At 46.7% G+C, this 15,072-nt stretch overlaps 1 protein-coding gene across 6 annotated transcripts in view; it reads left to right on the top strand.

The window, feature by feature from the left end:
* Positions 1–15,072, top strand: part of LOC110498370 (ral GTPase-activating protein subunit alpha-2) — a 181,871-nt gene that overhangs the window by 132,927 nt on the left and 33,872 nt on the right. For all 6 annotated transcript variants that reach the window (XM_090211419.1, XM_090211421.1, XM_090211420.1 and 3 more), the window contains one exon: positions 1,315–1,442. In XM_090211419.1, the coding sequence (XP_090067545.1) occupies positions 1,315–1,442 (128 nt within the window). The remainder of the gene's footprint in view (positions 1–1,314; positions 1,443–15,072) is intronic.

The raw sequence follows: 15,072 nt of genomic DNA, 5'->3' as shown, positions 1-15,072 counted from the left end.
ATAGAAGACATCGGCTGCGCCAATCCTCAACGGCCGATAGACTAGCAATGGCTAATATTGTCCAAAAATATTGTCCCAACCAATTATCGCGCCACAAAAGTCAGAAATAGCGATATAATTAAAGCCTTACCATTGAAGATCTTCTTCTGTTGGCACTCCAAAATGTCCCAGAAACATCACAAATGGTCCTTTTGTCCTTCCTTCTTTATGTCCCAAAAATGTCAATTTATTTGGCGCATTTGATTCATAAATACACCGGTTTCAACTCGCCCAACATGCCTACAAAGTATCTAATAAGTTACCTGTAAACTTGGTCCAAACATTTCAAACAACTTTTCTTTTCTAAAGACATTTGACATCTAGTGGAAGCCAAATAAACTGCAACCAGGTTCCTCGTAAATAGTACCTCCCATAGAAAACAATTGGAAAACACAATGACCTCAACAACAAAAACATTCCCTTGATGGATTGTGCTCGGGGTTTTGCCTGCCAAATCAGTTCTGTTATACTCAGACATTATTCTAACAGTTTTAGAAACTTCAAAGTGTTTTCTATCCAAATCTACCAATTATATGCATATCCTAGCTTCTGGGCCTGAGTAACAGGCAGTTTACTTTGGGCACGCTTTTCATCCAGACGTCAAAATACTGCCCCCTAGCCCAAAGAGGTTAAAACCACCCAGTCTTCAGCCCAAACCTCCACCATACTCAGAACCCCCCTCTCATTCATATTCTATGGTGTTCTAGAGCTAGATGTCAGTTTGAAGTACGTTCCAATCATTGAAGTGGAGGGACTTTCTGTATAATGAGCTATTCCATGCAGAGTAGACAGCAGGGTTTATGAAGGGGCTCTGACATTCACGTCACATTCCAGGTCAACGATTATTCAACTCAGCAGATTTAAGATCTCCCCAAAAACCCATCAGCAGACGCGTGTGTCACACACACCAACCACACACACACATATGCGTGCTGCTCTCAAACACAGAGAACTGCCATTGTATTTGTTCAATAGAGGTTTTTTCTCTGGTATCGACAGTCATTTCTCTTACTCTACATTGATTTGCATTAGATGTGTGTGATTGTCATGTTAAATAACACAACTCAAACCTTAATCACTCAAACCTAACTCTAACCCTGTGCCCATTTGAGATGTCTCGCGCATTTCAAAGCACACTCATTTCATATGATTTTATGACTTAACCAGCATTTTTTTATAGCATTTTATCTGAATAATATAACATGTTAACTTTCTTCTTCTTTCTTCGTATTTGTTTCTTTCTCCCTCTATCCCTCTCTCTCCTTCCCCTTGTAGGTCCCTTTCTTTGGGCCTTTGTTCAACGGGGCCATCGTCACTGGAACGCTACTGCCCAGCCTGGTGCGCGCCACCTGCATCAACGCCAGCAGAGCTGTCAAGTCCCGCCTGACGCTCTACCAGAGCTTGTATCCTTTCTGTTTACTCTTTACTCTGTTGCCTCTACCTTTCCTACAGTCCTGTCTGATCGCAGAACTTCAGCAGATAGGTAGGCCGAGGAAGGGTATATTTTTATATTCAAAGATAGGTAATTGGTCAGGATCTATCCATCTATCTATCTATTTATCTAGCATTGTGAAGATTGTGAGAAATAAAAGAAATATAAATAAATGTTTATATACAGCTAGCTAGATGTATATAAAAGTTTATTTGTATTTCTGTTATTCCTCACAATCTTCTTCACAATGCTCATATGAAAGAATTTAAATAATAAACGTGTCGATTGTTGTGATAATGGCATTCGCACTGCCAGTGGTTTGCCCAGTCTATTTCACATGTGGATTGTGTTGGCTGATCTGCATGGTTGAGCGCTGACACTGATCTTGATGCACTGGCTGATTTGCATACAGCGATTAGCTGCGCACTGGTTTGAGTTGTGTTACACAGCCCTCAGTAACATGTGCAGATGCATGTGGCTGTCTAGGTCTGTAGTGGTGATCTTATGTGTAACCTGTCTGTCGTCATGTATCATCTACTGACTACTGAGTCGTCATGTATCATCTACTGAGTCGTCATGTATCATCTACTGTCCCTGTAACAGCCTGCCTGTTGTTAAGGGCCTGACTCCAGCTGTACATGTCAGTTGACAAGCGTAATCAGTGATGGAGATTAATTTGCATGTGAATGAGGGGAGGGTTGAGAGAGGGGAGGGACGTTGTTTTTTGGAGCGGGCTTCGGGGGGGGGTCTAATCTCCCATAAAGCCTTGCTGCTCTGCCCCTCGCCGGAGAGGAACAGGGTATACAGACTAGCCTCACCATCACCACAGTATCTCTCTGCCGGTCACTATGGAAACACCCAACCTCCAGCTTTTGAGGTTGGATCCAAGTTGTGCTCATTGGTTTGCGGTGTGTAAGAAAAGAGGGCAAGGGGAGTGGGCAGTAATGGCAGAGTTGTTTTTAAGGTGAAAACATGCACTGTTTTGGGGGGCTACAGGTGCGGTTATATGAGCCTCATATCAGCCCCTCTCAGGGTCCCTGGGGGCATCAGTGGGACAGCAGAGTGAAAGATGCCGGTTACCAGACGCCAAGTGAATTACTCCAGGGTGAGATGGTTTGAGCTGCCACAGGCCTGCCTGCTTGCACTGGAAGCCCAGAGGGGAGGGGAGCCAGCACTGGGCTGGGAAAGACCAGGCGTACCTGGCATTCCTTAGCAGGTGGAGAGCAACACGACAGCCGTATCTATGAGATGAGATAAGCGCTGACCTGGGCTGGCTAAGCTGACGCGTTGGCAGTGTGAAGCAGCCAGCCAGGCTGAGGCCCCACATACTGCAGGTCTGGAGGATGAGCTGACAAATGGAGCCTCCCAGCCAATGGACGCTGGTAGTGCCAACTGGTTTCTGTGTGTGTCTGGGCCTCCTGGCTGGAAGACTTGGTGAAGAGAAAAGGATTATGTTTAAACAAAAGACTTGTCATGGGGGTGATGAGTCTGTTTTATCAAGGCAAGGAGCGCACACAAACACACACACACAAACTATGTCGTAAAGATATTTGTATTTTTTTAATCATACCAGCAAATTAAGTTCACTCTATTTTCTGAACAATGTTTGAAATTATACAATTTAGAATGCTATTTGAGATGTATTACCTCAACAAAGATCAGTAATACCTGCACTAAATGATTTATCTAGACTTGAGCCACAGGCAAGACCCATTCCTTCCTCTGATTATGTCACAGAAATGGCTGCTGTTGTAAATGTTTTTTGTACAAGTCAGAACAGTGACCTGTCTGTTTGTGTAGCAGAGATTAAATCCCTATCCAGCGTTTCCCCCTCACAATGCCCTGGCGCTCCTCAATCTGCTGTTTGTAGCCAGGCCACTCTTCAAGGTAATTCGTTTAATATTTCTTCAATGAGAAGCCACATGACCCCTGTGCATCCAAATAAAGGCTGGCCTGGCGCTGTGGGGCTCTGCTCTGTGGTGTCCTCTCTCCCGCTCCCTCCTCCACAGAACTGGAGAGGTCTCCAGCAGCCAGGCTCTCTGCTGCACCATCACTACGGCTAATTGGATTTTGTATTGAAAAATGACCACCAGCCACATCACCTGAGAACACACACAGACATCCTCCTTTCCGCTACAGCGGACTGTGCACCATTGCAAATTGAGAAGTGTGTGTGTTTGTCTGTGTGATACAAAACACTGACCAACGGACATACTTGAATGATGTCTGTAAAAGCGGATTTATGTGTGTCATTCTCCTCAAGCTCTGTACAGCATTCTGCTATTCAGTGACAACACAGTAATATTATTTCACAGCCCTCAGCGCTATTGAATGTGAAAGACAGTCCTGCCCCCACAGACATGTTACAGGGCTGTCAGAAATCATACATAATGTAATCTATTATTGATATGGCCTTGTTGGAAGAGGCAGCTGCCTTGGCTGTGTGAGTCCTAATAGTCACCCTGTATGAACCCTGAGCAGCAAGCTGGCTGGCTGGCTGTCTACTCCACTGTCAGTGGAGATGCATTATGTTTGGTGAGGACATTACATGAGGGAGGAAAATAATCCGATGGGAAAGCTCCCACTATCAAAGTAGCACTCCATATATCAATCATACATTAATAAGAGAGAGAATTTGATGAACTTCCCTGACATCTGATGTGTAATTTATTTCCAACCATGTGGAAGTGATGTGGCTATAGTAGAAGTGTCTCTGAGTGGACTTCCTCTGCTGGCACGTAGCCTGTTGGGTTTCTGGCTGGAGGCTTTATCCAACAGTCGGTAAGTGTTATTCTCTCTCAGGAACAGGCACTAGGGTTTGATGTGCCGTCACTCATAGTGTGTGTGTTTAGGTGGCAGGAGCCTTTAATAGGTGAGACGAAGTAGAGCTGACCTTCATTCTGAAACGCAGCCTCCCTGCCGGACAGAATCAATAGCTTTTGCGCGCTGCCCTTACTCCCCTCCCCTAAGACAGACACACACACACACACACACACACACACACACTGAGTGATCCATCTCCAGGCAGCGATCAATAGCCATAATCTATGGCCCATGGCCAGTCATGTGAGCCGGTCTTTTCAAATCCAAATCAAATGTTATGTCACCAGCTTCGTAAACAACAGGAGTACACTAACAGTGAAATGCTTACTTACGGGTCCTTCCCAACAATACAGAGAGAAAGAAAATAGAGAAATAATAGAAACGTTTTAACGCATAATAATAAAAGTAATAATAAATACACAGTGAGTAATGATAACTCGGCTACAAACACGGGGTACCAGTACTGAGTCTATGTGCAGGGGTAAGAGGTAATGGAGGTAGATATGTAACTAGGAATAAAGTGACGGGATCATACACAGTGGCAGCAGCATATGGGACAAGTAAAAAAACAATGAAAGGGGCAATGCAGATAGTCCAGGTGTTTGGTTAACTATGCAGCAGTCTTATGGCTTGGGAGTAGAAGCTGTTCAGGGTCCTGTTGGTTCCAGACTTGGTGCAGCAGAGAACAGTCTAACAAATCAAATCAAGCTTTATTTATACAGCACATTTCAGACATGGAATGCAACGCAATGTGCTTTACAGCCAAAAAGGAATAAAAAACATGGAAAATAAAAGCTGAAATATTTACTTCACAGCAAACATAAGATAAAAACAAATGACACAAACTGAACAACAAAAAGCTCCCTAAAGAAAAGCAAAGCCAAATATATGGTTTTCAGCCCCCATCATGTGCTCTGGCAGGCTATTCCAGAGGCTGGGGACATAACTAAAGGCTGCCTCCATGCCTCTTGGTCCTAAGCTTTAGGATTGTTTTGGGAAGGCCAGTGCTAGAGGACATGAGGGACCTACTGGATACATAACTTGAAAACATGTCTGACATGTACTTGGGTGAACAATCGTGGATTGATTTAAAAACCAATAGAAGAATCTTAAAATTAATTCTAAAACTCGCAGGCAGCCAGTGCAGAGACCTTAAAACCGGTGTAATGTGTGTGTGCGCCGTTTAGTCTTGGTTAGCACCCCAATCTATGATTGGATGGCAGGGAGCTCAGCCCCAGGGATGTACTGGGCCATATGCACTACCCTCTGTAGCGCCTTGCTGTCAGGTTGCCAACCATTTGCCATATCAAATGGTGATGCAGCCAGTGAAGATGTGGCGGATGTGTTGTTACCTACCCTCACCACCTGGGGGTAGGCCGTCAGGAAGTCCAGCATGCAGTTGCACAGGAAGGTGTTCAGTCCCAGTGTCCTTAGCTTAGTGACGAACTATGGTGTTGAACGCTGAGCTGTAGTTGATGAACAGCATTCTCACATAGGTGTTCCTCTTGTCCAGGTAGGAAAGGGCCGTGTGGAGTGCAACATAAATTGTATCATCTGTGGATCGAGGTGAGGAAGAGGATATTTAAGATACTGTTTCAGATGTTTTCTGAAGATGGGCAGGGACTTTGCTGTGCTAGATTCAGGGGGAAGCTGATTTCACCATTGGGGTGCCAGGACAGAGAAGAGCTTGGACTGGGCTGATCAGGAGCTGGGAGGGCTTAGAGACCTGAGATGGCAGAACGGAGTGCTTGGTTTGGGGTGTAGGGTTTGAACATAGCCTGAAGGTAGGGAGGGGCAGTCCCTCTTGCTGTTCTGTAGGTAAGAACCAAGGTCTTGTAGTGGATGTAAGCTTCAACTGGAAGCCAGTGGAGTGTGCGGATGAGCAGGGTGACATGAGAGAAGGTTGAAAACCAGGCAGGCTGCTACATTCTGGATAAGTTGCAGGGGTATGATGGCGCAAGTCGGGAGCCCAGCCAACATCGAGTTGCAGTAGTCCAGACGGGAGAGTACCTGGATTAGAACCTCATGCTCAATCTACGGATGTTGTAGAGCATGAACCTGCAGGAGCGGGTCACTGCTTTGATGTTTGCAGTGAACGGCAGGGTGTTGTCCAGGGTTCCAGGGAGAGCAACACTCTACACTGTGGAGTTGTCAACCGTGATGGAGAGGTCTTTGAGTGGGCAGGTCTTCCCCGGGAGGTAGAGCAGTTCCATCTTATTGAGTTTGAGGTGATGGGCCTACATCCAAGTTGAGATATCTGCCAGGCACACAGAGATGCGTGTTGCCACCTGGGTGTCAGAAGGGGAGAAGGAGAAAAGTAGTTGAGTGTCATCCGCGTAGCAATAATAGGAGAGACCACGTGTGAGGATGTGACGGAGCCGAGTGACTTGGTGTATAGCAAGAAGAGTAGAGGGCCTAGAACCGAGCCCTGGGGGACACCAATAGTGAGAGTATGTGGCGCAGACATAGATCCTCTCCAAGTCACCTGGTAAGAGCGGCCTGCCATGTAGGATGCAATCCAATAGTGTGCATAGCCTGCGACGCCCAGCCCTGAGAAGGTGGACAGGATGATCTGATGGTTCACGGTGTCAAAGACAGGGATCGATCTAGTAGGACGAGAACAGAGGAGAGCGAGTCAGCTTTGGCAATGCGGAGAGCCTCCGTTACACAAAGAAGAGCAGTCTCGGTTGAGTGACCCGTCTTGAAGCCTGACTTGTTAGGGTCAAGAAGATTGTTCTGAGAGAGATAACGAGAAAGTTTATCGGAGACACCACGCTCAAGTGATTTGGAAAGAAAAGAAAGAAGGGATACCGGTCTATAGTTTTTGACGTCAGATGAGTCAATTGTTGGTTTCTTGGGGAGGGGAGCAACTCGGGCCATTTTGAACTCAGAGGGGACGCAGCCAGTGGCCAGGGATGAGTTGATGAGGAATTGGAGAAGGTCTCCAGAGATCGTCTGGAGGAGGGGATGGGTTCGAGCAGGCAGGTTGTCTTGTGGCCAGACCTCACTAGTCGCAGGATGTCATCTGGAGAGAGAGGGGAGAAAGAGGTCAAGGCGTAGGCTAGTTTTGTGTGAGTGAGACAAGTGGTCTCTAAATGCTGAGTGACTGAGTAGCGGATGTCGTCAACCTTTTTTTCCAAAGTGGTTGACAAAGTTGTCCACGGAGGGCGTGGGGGATTAAGGAGGGAGGAAAAGTTGGAAAGTAGTTTCCTAGGGTTAGAGGCAGAAGCTTGAAATTCAGAGTGATTCAGAATGTGGCTTTAACAGCGGATACATAGGTAGAGAAGGTAGAGAGGAGGGAGTGAAAGGATGATGATTCCAATTATTGGATAGTCTCGATGATAGTCTCGCGGTTTATGTACTCTCTTACGTAGTTTTGTCAGGGTACCTGCACGTCGCCCTCTCTTATGCTGCCTTTTTGGATTCTGGTCCATTAGGGTCTGGTCCTGGGTGAGCAGTATGTCCTGTGCCTCCGACTCGTTCAAGTAGAAATATTCATCCAAATCGCTGTTCTCATGTCCAGAAGCTTTTTATGGTCAAAGGAAATGATGACAGAAACATTATGCTAGGCCTGCTATCCACCTAACAGAGCCCAGTGGAAGCTAGGACTGCTACCCACCTAACGGAGCCCAGTGGAAGCTAGGCCTGCTATCCACCTAACGGAGCCCAGTGGAAGCTAGGACTGCTACCCACCTAACGGAGCCCAGTGGAAGCTAGAACTGCTGCCCACCTAATGGAGCCCAGTGGAAGCTAGGACTGCTGCCCACCTAATGGAGCCCAGTGGAAGCTAGGACTGCTACCCACCTAATGGAGCCCAGTGGAAGCTAGGACTGCTGCCCACCTAACGGTGCCCAGTGGAAGCTAGAACTACTGCCCACCTAACGGTGCCCAGTGGAAGCTAGGACTGCTGCCCACCTAACAGAGCCCAGTGGAAGCTAGGACTGCTGCCCACCTAACGGAGCACAGTGATACAGGCCCAGCCTCATATAGCATACCGCTCTACCAGCTCTGTAACTCAGCCTTTGCATGCTCATAAAAACATATATGTGAGACTCTTGCAGTTGATATTGGCCTACTGCTTTCTGTAGTTTTTCTACTCCCCGGTGGCCATGCATGTTTAATTGGGGTTTTAGTAGTATTGGGTGTTGTATTCTCACTCTCCTCTGAATAAGGCTTGGTTTCCCTTTGTCATTGTCCCTACATGGATAACAATGTCTTCTTTAGTACAAGAAGATTCTTTACCTAGTCAAGATGAAAGCATGCTTCAGTCTATGAAAGGAGGTTATGAATGGAAGCTGTCATGTTAGTGTAGCTGAACATGTATTATTTAGCATTGCTTGATAGGCCTTTATTTGCCAGCTGTTGTGCCATAACACTCACCAGTCTGCCTGTGAACTGAGTGCTTGGCTTGGCACAGTGTGAGCTCTATACTGGTCTGGCCCATTTAAGAGGGGTGAGCTGAGCTGTGGATAACTAGCCAACATCCCTCTTCCATAAGCCTATCAGTGAGAAGTGATGTGTACAGCTCTAACTCACCTCTGTCTTTGCCTTCGATTTAGAGGGGTTGTGATGTCGTGTAAAAGAGCCACTTGCTTCTATTAGTTTAGGGTATTGTTACTGTATGTGTCCAGTCCAGCTCTGTCACAGTCCGGCTCTCAGGGACCACTCTGACCCAATGGGACCCAAGAAATCTGTGGCAGGCTTTGGGCCTGCAGTGCTAGGCAGGTTGGAGGTAGGTTGGGGTAACTGAGGGAGGTGAGTTGGTTTGGAGACTGTTGTTGGGTGAAGCAGGTCTTGGGTGAAGTTACCTAGGCAATAGGCTGGGCTTGAGTTTGGTGGGGGCCGGGGACTGGATGGAAAGGGGCCTGTGGTTGGGCTTTATGCCATTTTACTGAATGTTTTAACCTAATCCCATTATCAGTGTAGCGCACTGCCTTTCCCTCCACTCCTCCGCTCTCCGACTGCTCCCACACCTCTCCAGCTGACCAGCTGTTCCTGGGGCTCATGACAATGTCCGATGTGTTCAGATCACTGAGTCCCTCCCACCCAGCACCCACACACCACCACTCCACGCCCACTCAGTCTCCGAACAGCAGACAGCTCTGCCACTGAGGCTAAGAAGGGCCTGGAGGGCTAGGGGGGAGAGGGGGGCACGCACAGGCCTGTCAAACCCAGCCCTGACTCAGGAGGCAGCCTGGCCGGATGGCATATGGCGTCTAGCTTCATGCAAAAGTATTCTCTTCCCTCTCCACCCCCTCCCTTCCCTCCCTCCCCCACTGCTAATGCAGAATGACTCATAGCATAAAAATAAAAAATTCTCCCTCCCTCTTCCCTCTCCCCCCAATACTACCTCTAACAAAAGGGGTCTCTCACGCACCCTCAGTGAAAGCCCTCGAGCCGGTGGCTAAGCGGAGCGCAGAGCAGGGCCAGACTCTTAAACACAGGTAGAGCAGGCGTAGAAACAGACGGCTGACAGCAGGGACTGAGGGGCTTGATGACAGTGCAGGGCCCTTAAATGCCATACACACACGGTTTGTGTTTGTGCACTGATCCTGGGCATGAGAAGAACACAGAGAGGACGAGGGGTAAGGGTGGTTTAGTCCCAAAAATAAAGTGCTGCTTGTTTGTCTAATGTTTTGTTGGAGTTTGTGTTATGGGTACTGAAGTTAAACTGTCCATAGCCTCTTAAATGGAAGAATTTATAAAGTGTCCATTCAAAATTGTGATTGTGTTGATCGAGCTAATATTGAATTGGTCTTTGAAGTTGTAAGCTAATAAAAAGTTACAAATAAAGATGCACCGTTCACAGTTGCTGCACAAACCAAATGTTGTTTCCAATACATATGCCAACCTGATAAGACACTGAATGTTTCAGATCCCTGTTTTTACACATTACAACACAGTGTAATGTTACTGAAAGAATGTCCATTCATGTCAATTTGGTATCTTTAAACTTGAACCCATGCCCCTCCCCTCCCTGCTCCGTCTGTTATGCATTCATGCCTGACATCTGTCTGTTTGTAAGAGTGCAGTGAAAGGCAGAGAGGTTGCCAGGTCTGCGTGGGATCCCCCTTACTCTCCCACCAGCCAGCCAGCCCCAGTTGGAAGGTGTGAGGTGTCAGGTAGCGTTACTGGGACCATCATTATGAACTTGTCAGGAGTAAACCCCGGAGGGGTTCGGTAGCCATTAGACACCCCTAGTTCTAATAACTGTGAAAGCTGTCTCTGTTGCACGCTATTAAACCCTGGGCCATTCTTCCATATGTCTTGTTGTTATGGAGTTAAATGATCTATTGATTTGTGGAGAACAACATGCGTTAAAGGAATCCCTGGTTGAAAAGTCTTTCTCTGAGAAGATTGGTGTTGATGGTTTATTCATGTTAAGTGTTTGGCTTTGTTAGCAGTCATAGCTGTGGACAGCAGTGGTCCTACTCTGTGTGTGTAGTCTACTGTTTTACTCTGTGCATGATCAAGCCCCAGCATTACGGTGTATCAATACTTTGAGTCCTTGCATATGGATGGCCGTCCTCTCTGCCTTTCACTGACTCGGTACCGGTACCACAGTACATTTCAGTGAAAAGGACATGTTAATAGTGATTGATGTGTGTGTGTGGATCTACGGAGGGTTTAACATCTCTCTGCTTTAAGTGATTAGCATTTAGCTAGCCATTCCATCTGTTCCCCTAGCCCTGTTTAATTAATGAACTTTCTCCTCTCCTCCCCTCCCCAAGCCAGCCAGCCAACCAAACGCCACTAAAGGAAAGCTGTTAGCCCTCTCAGGTTATACAAATGGATGCTTGTTCTTGTTTCCCCTACAATGGCTGCGTTTTCATTGATTAGTTTGGTTTTGTTTCCCCTCTTTTGTCTCGGGGTTCTTGAGGGAGGGTTAATGAGCTTTCCTGGGAAGCCTCCGCACTTGGAATCTAGGCATAAATAGGATTTGTATTTTCTTTTGTTACGCTCTTGGCAGAAAAGCAAAACTGTGTGTGTGTGTGTGTGTGTGTGTCCATGTTGATGGGATATGTGTGAATGGATAGTGAAGGCCCTGACGCTGGAATGGTCCGGAGAGTTTTCTAGGGTTGCTGCTTGGTCCATTATTCCTCATCAGAATCAGTGGGCCTGGAGCACTCAAACACTGGGCTCTGTTACACTCCTGTCTCCTTAGGCTTGATATCTTGTAGAAGATGGAGGAAAGAATATATGTAAAAACCCCTCTTTCTGTCCTTCTTTCCATTTCTCTCTCCCCCTCTCTATCTCTTGTTTCAACGAGGCACTGGACAGCCTTTGTCAAGATAAAGCTGGCTTCTTTGTTTGCCAGCATTTTTTTTATCCTCTTGCTAATCGCTGTGGTCGTGTGCCTATGTTGGAGCCCATATTTCACTCTTCTTTGTCTGACGCCTGCCCTGATAAGGATCCCCGTTCTAGGTCTGCTCTGATATTGAAATCCTCCAGCGTCACGGAGAGAGCCTTCAATCATCCATTATCTCTGCTCCAGTGATTACCATTCAATATCTCAGTCTCTCGTCATCACCGTCCATAGCACTGAGAATGTCCCCTGAAAAGACCAGGGCTCGCTCTTCTCTGTCGCATTCAAGGATATCCACGATATCCCGTCTCGAGACGGCCCGTATTCAATGTAACCGGGAAATGTCAGTAAAATGTCACTCAGCCATTACCCCAGGAATCACTCGGTCTCTGTGATGTGACCCTGGGTTAGGGACTTCTTTTGTCAAGAAACCTTTGACCTCGCTAAATTTTGTCCTAAATTGGGCATTATGCTAGCTTTTCAATTCTCTTTTATCATAATGAGACTAGAACCACTGTCTGAAGATTTGCTCCATTGCCTTTAATGTCACTGCCTTAATTGGTTATTTTAAAGAGGAATTAGTTGATTATTTATAAGTTGCCTCTTTAAACAGTTCAAAGGGAGCGCATGCTCTTCTTCTGGCCTATCTCCATTGTTTCCCCGTGGAGGATGTCCTTGTCCTGAGCATTTGCATTTTTGCATTAAATGGAATTTTCCACATAGAGACCAACAAAAACAAAACATTAAAGTGTGTATAGTGCATTTTCCGCCCCTTCTTCCAGAAAGCGCCCTTTGATGTGGTAATGCAGAGAGTCTGTGTAGGTCGTGAAGTGCCAGCCATTGATTTGGCCACAGAGCAACGTCCTGTACAGTAGGCCTTCCTGTGATTGGCACTGTCATTTGGTGCCCTGCGTGTATTTGCTGTGCTACTGTTGTTGCATTGGACAAAGAGAGAGCTTGATTTGATTATCTGGTAATCAGCTATAGATGTATTTGTAGTGCAGCATTTCTTAAACCTTTTTTAAACCTTTTTAGACTTAAACTTACAACTTGCGATCGTTGTAGATGTTTTCCATTTTAAATGTTGACAGAAACCTGGTTTACCAGATCTGCACTCCTCCAAAAGGATTTGTCAGGAAAACAAAGACCCTGAGCTCTTCAGATTTATGCTGTCCACATCTTCATTAGTTATGTATAGCCACTAATTACTATTGATGAAATTCTAGCAGTTTGGGCTACAAATCTATAGGTATTGTCATTATAATGAGTGTTATTTACCCTCAGATCTCCGGGCCAGGGGGATATAGATGGAATGGCCTTTGTGCAGGCAGATAAGGCCCTGGCTGCTATAGCTGCACCCACTTGTTCTTGTATCTGCCGACTTTGACAAAATCCTGCTTCCCTCCCCCTACTTTGTTGTGGCCGTCTGCAGAGATGTATAGCACTTCCCGGCTTCTCCATCTGTTTTTGTGCATCTATGAAAAGGCCCATTATAATCCATCACTGTATATGGACGCACTGCGAGCCGCTAAACAGGATGGAGACCAGGAATCCAATATGCCTCAGTCCATCGGTTAATTATCTGGCCACCCTCACAGGGATCTTTGTTTTAGCAAGTTTTCTAACCAACATTGTCTCTGTACATCCACTTAAAAAGACACCCAGTCTGTGCTGGGGATGGGGTTGCGGCTACTGAATGGGCTCCATGCAGCCACACTGGGCTAAGACGGGCTCCTGATTAACCCTCGAGTGACTAGCTAATATCATTGAAGTAGGACCACCTGGCGCTGAGACTGTACAGTCAGCTGCTAGTGGAGGGCCAGAATGGGGAGGACCAGGTGTTATGCTCCGGACCCCTAATTGTTGCCATGTAATAGCCCGCTTGACTGCACAGTGTGGCCCTGGGGCTAGGATTAGAAAAGGCTGTTGCCAACACAGAAGTCCATTTTCTTTCTGCCCAGTTTTTTTCATACCTCTTTCTTGCCATCCCACCCCCACTAATCATTGCAGGTAGTAGGGAGCCCCCCCCCCCATCCCTCCCCCTGCTCATTCACTCCTACTTCACAACAAGCTGCTGTCAGCCCAGGGGAGGGGTGGGGTTGAGGAGGGCTGGGGAGAAAGACAATGAGAGAAAAGAGGGGGGAGAAAGGGGCGTCAGACAGAGCTGGGAGTTTTCTGCTATTCCAGGAGGAGGTAATCCCAGGTGAACAGCCGTGTCCGTCTCTGTACGGCAGCTGTACGGCAGAACTCCATCTGCTCCTGTTAACCATTCACACTGTAGAGGAGAGGCCCCCATAGTTCTGCCCTTCCCTCTGCGCTCCCCTCATGTGTCACATACATTTATCAAACTCTTCCTGTTCTCCAAACTGACACCCACTCGCAGCTGTATTATTACCGTAATCTTCACAGCCATATTATTACCGTAATCTTCAGGGAAAACAGCGTAGAAACTATCCTGAGAGAGGGAAGATTGGCATGCGACACTGTCTGGTACTGGTTGTCATTATTTCATAAAAGCCCCATCCTAATTATGATTCTAATGACATTGATTGGAATATGGCTGTAATGCAGAGATGAGGGCAAATGAATTCACTCTTGTCCCTGTAACTAACCTTGACTCTTCAGCACATTCATAATGGAATGATAACTGTGATCATCTGTAACCCTGTGCTAATCATTAGCATTCCCACTAAATGCCTGCTGTTTTGCATAAGGCCAGCCAATTCTATTTGCCCACAGAACCTTTCACTAAGAGGCTAATGTAGGGATGGGAGAATGCAATGCTGGACCATGAATCCAAACAGGTCTTGGAAGCAGACAGCGATACCACACGTTAACGCATCGCAATCATTTCCCCGCACATGCCACAAGCGTCATTAAAATTTCAGAGGCCTGGTCCGTGTGGTAAATATTTCATTAGCGTTCTGTGGAACATTGTGTGTTAACGTTCTAGTGTGGGATTGGAGCAGGATAGAGGTAGTATGACTCACATGTTGAATATACTCTACATGACCAAAAGTATGTGGACACCTACTTGTCGAATATCTCCTTCCAAAATCATGGGCATTAATATGGAGTTGGTTCCCCGTTTGCTGCTATAATAGCCTCCCCTCTTCTGGGAAGGCTTTCCACTAGATGTTGGAACATTGCTGCGGGGACTTGCTTCCATTCAGCCGCAAGAGCATTAGTGAGGTCGGGCCCTGATGTTAGGCGATTAGGCCTATGTCTCATCCCAAAGGTGTTCGATGGGGTTGAGGTCAGGGCTCTGTGCAGGCCAGTTGAGGTCTTCCGAACCGATCTCGACAAACCATTTCTGTATAGACCCCGCTTTGTGCATGGGGGCATTGTCATGCTGAAACAGGAAAGGACCTTCCCCAAACTGTTGCCACAAAGTTGGAAGCACAGAATCATCTAGAATGTCATTGTATGCTGTAACGTTAAGATTTCCCTTCACTGGCACTAAGGGGCATAG

Source organism: Oncorhynchus mykiss, chromosome 19, assembly GCF_057628025.1.
Source record: "Oncorhynchus mykiss isolate SJ-2025 chromosome 19, ASM5762802v1, whole genome shotgun sequence".
NCBI classification, from domain to species: Eukaryota; Metazoa; Chordata; class Actinopteri; order Salmoniformes; family Salmonidae; genus Oncorhynchus; species Oncorhynchus mykiss.
The sequence above is the reverse complement of the archived record's forward strand: the minus strand, read 5'-3'. Positions and strand labels throughout refer to the sequence as shown.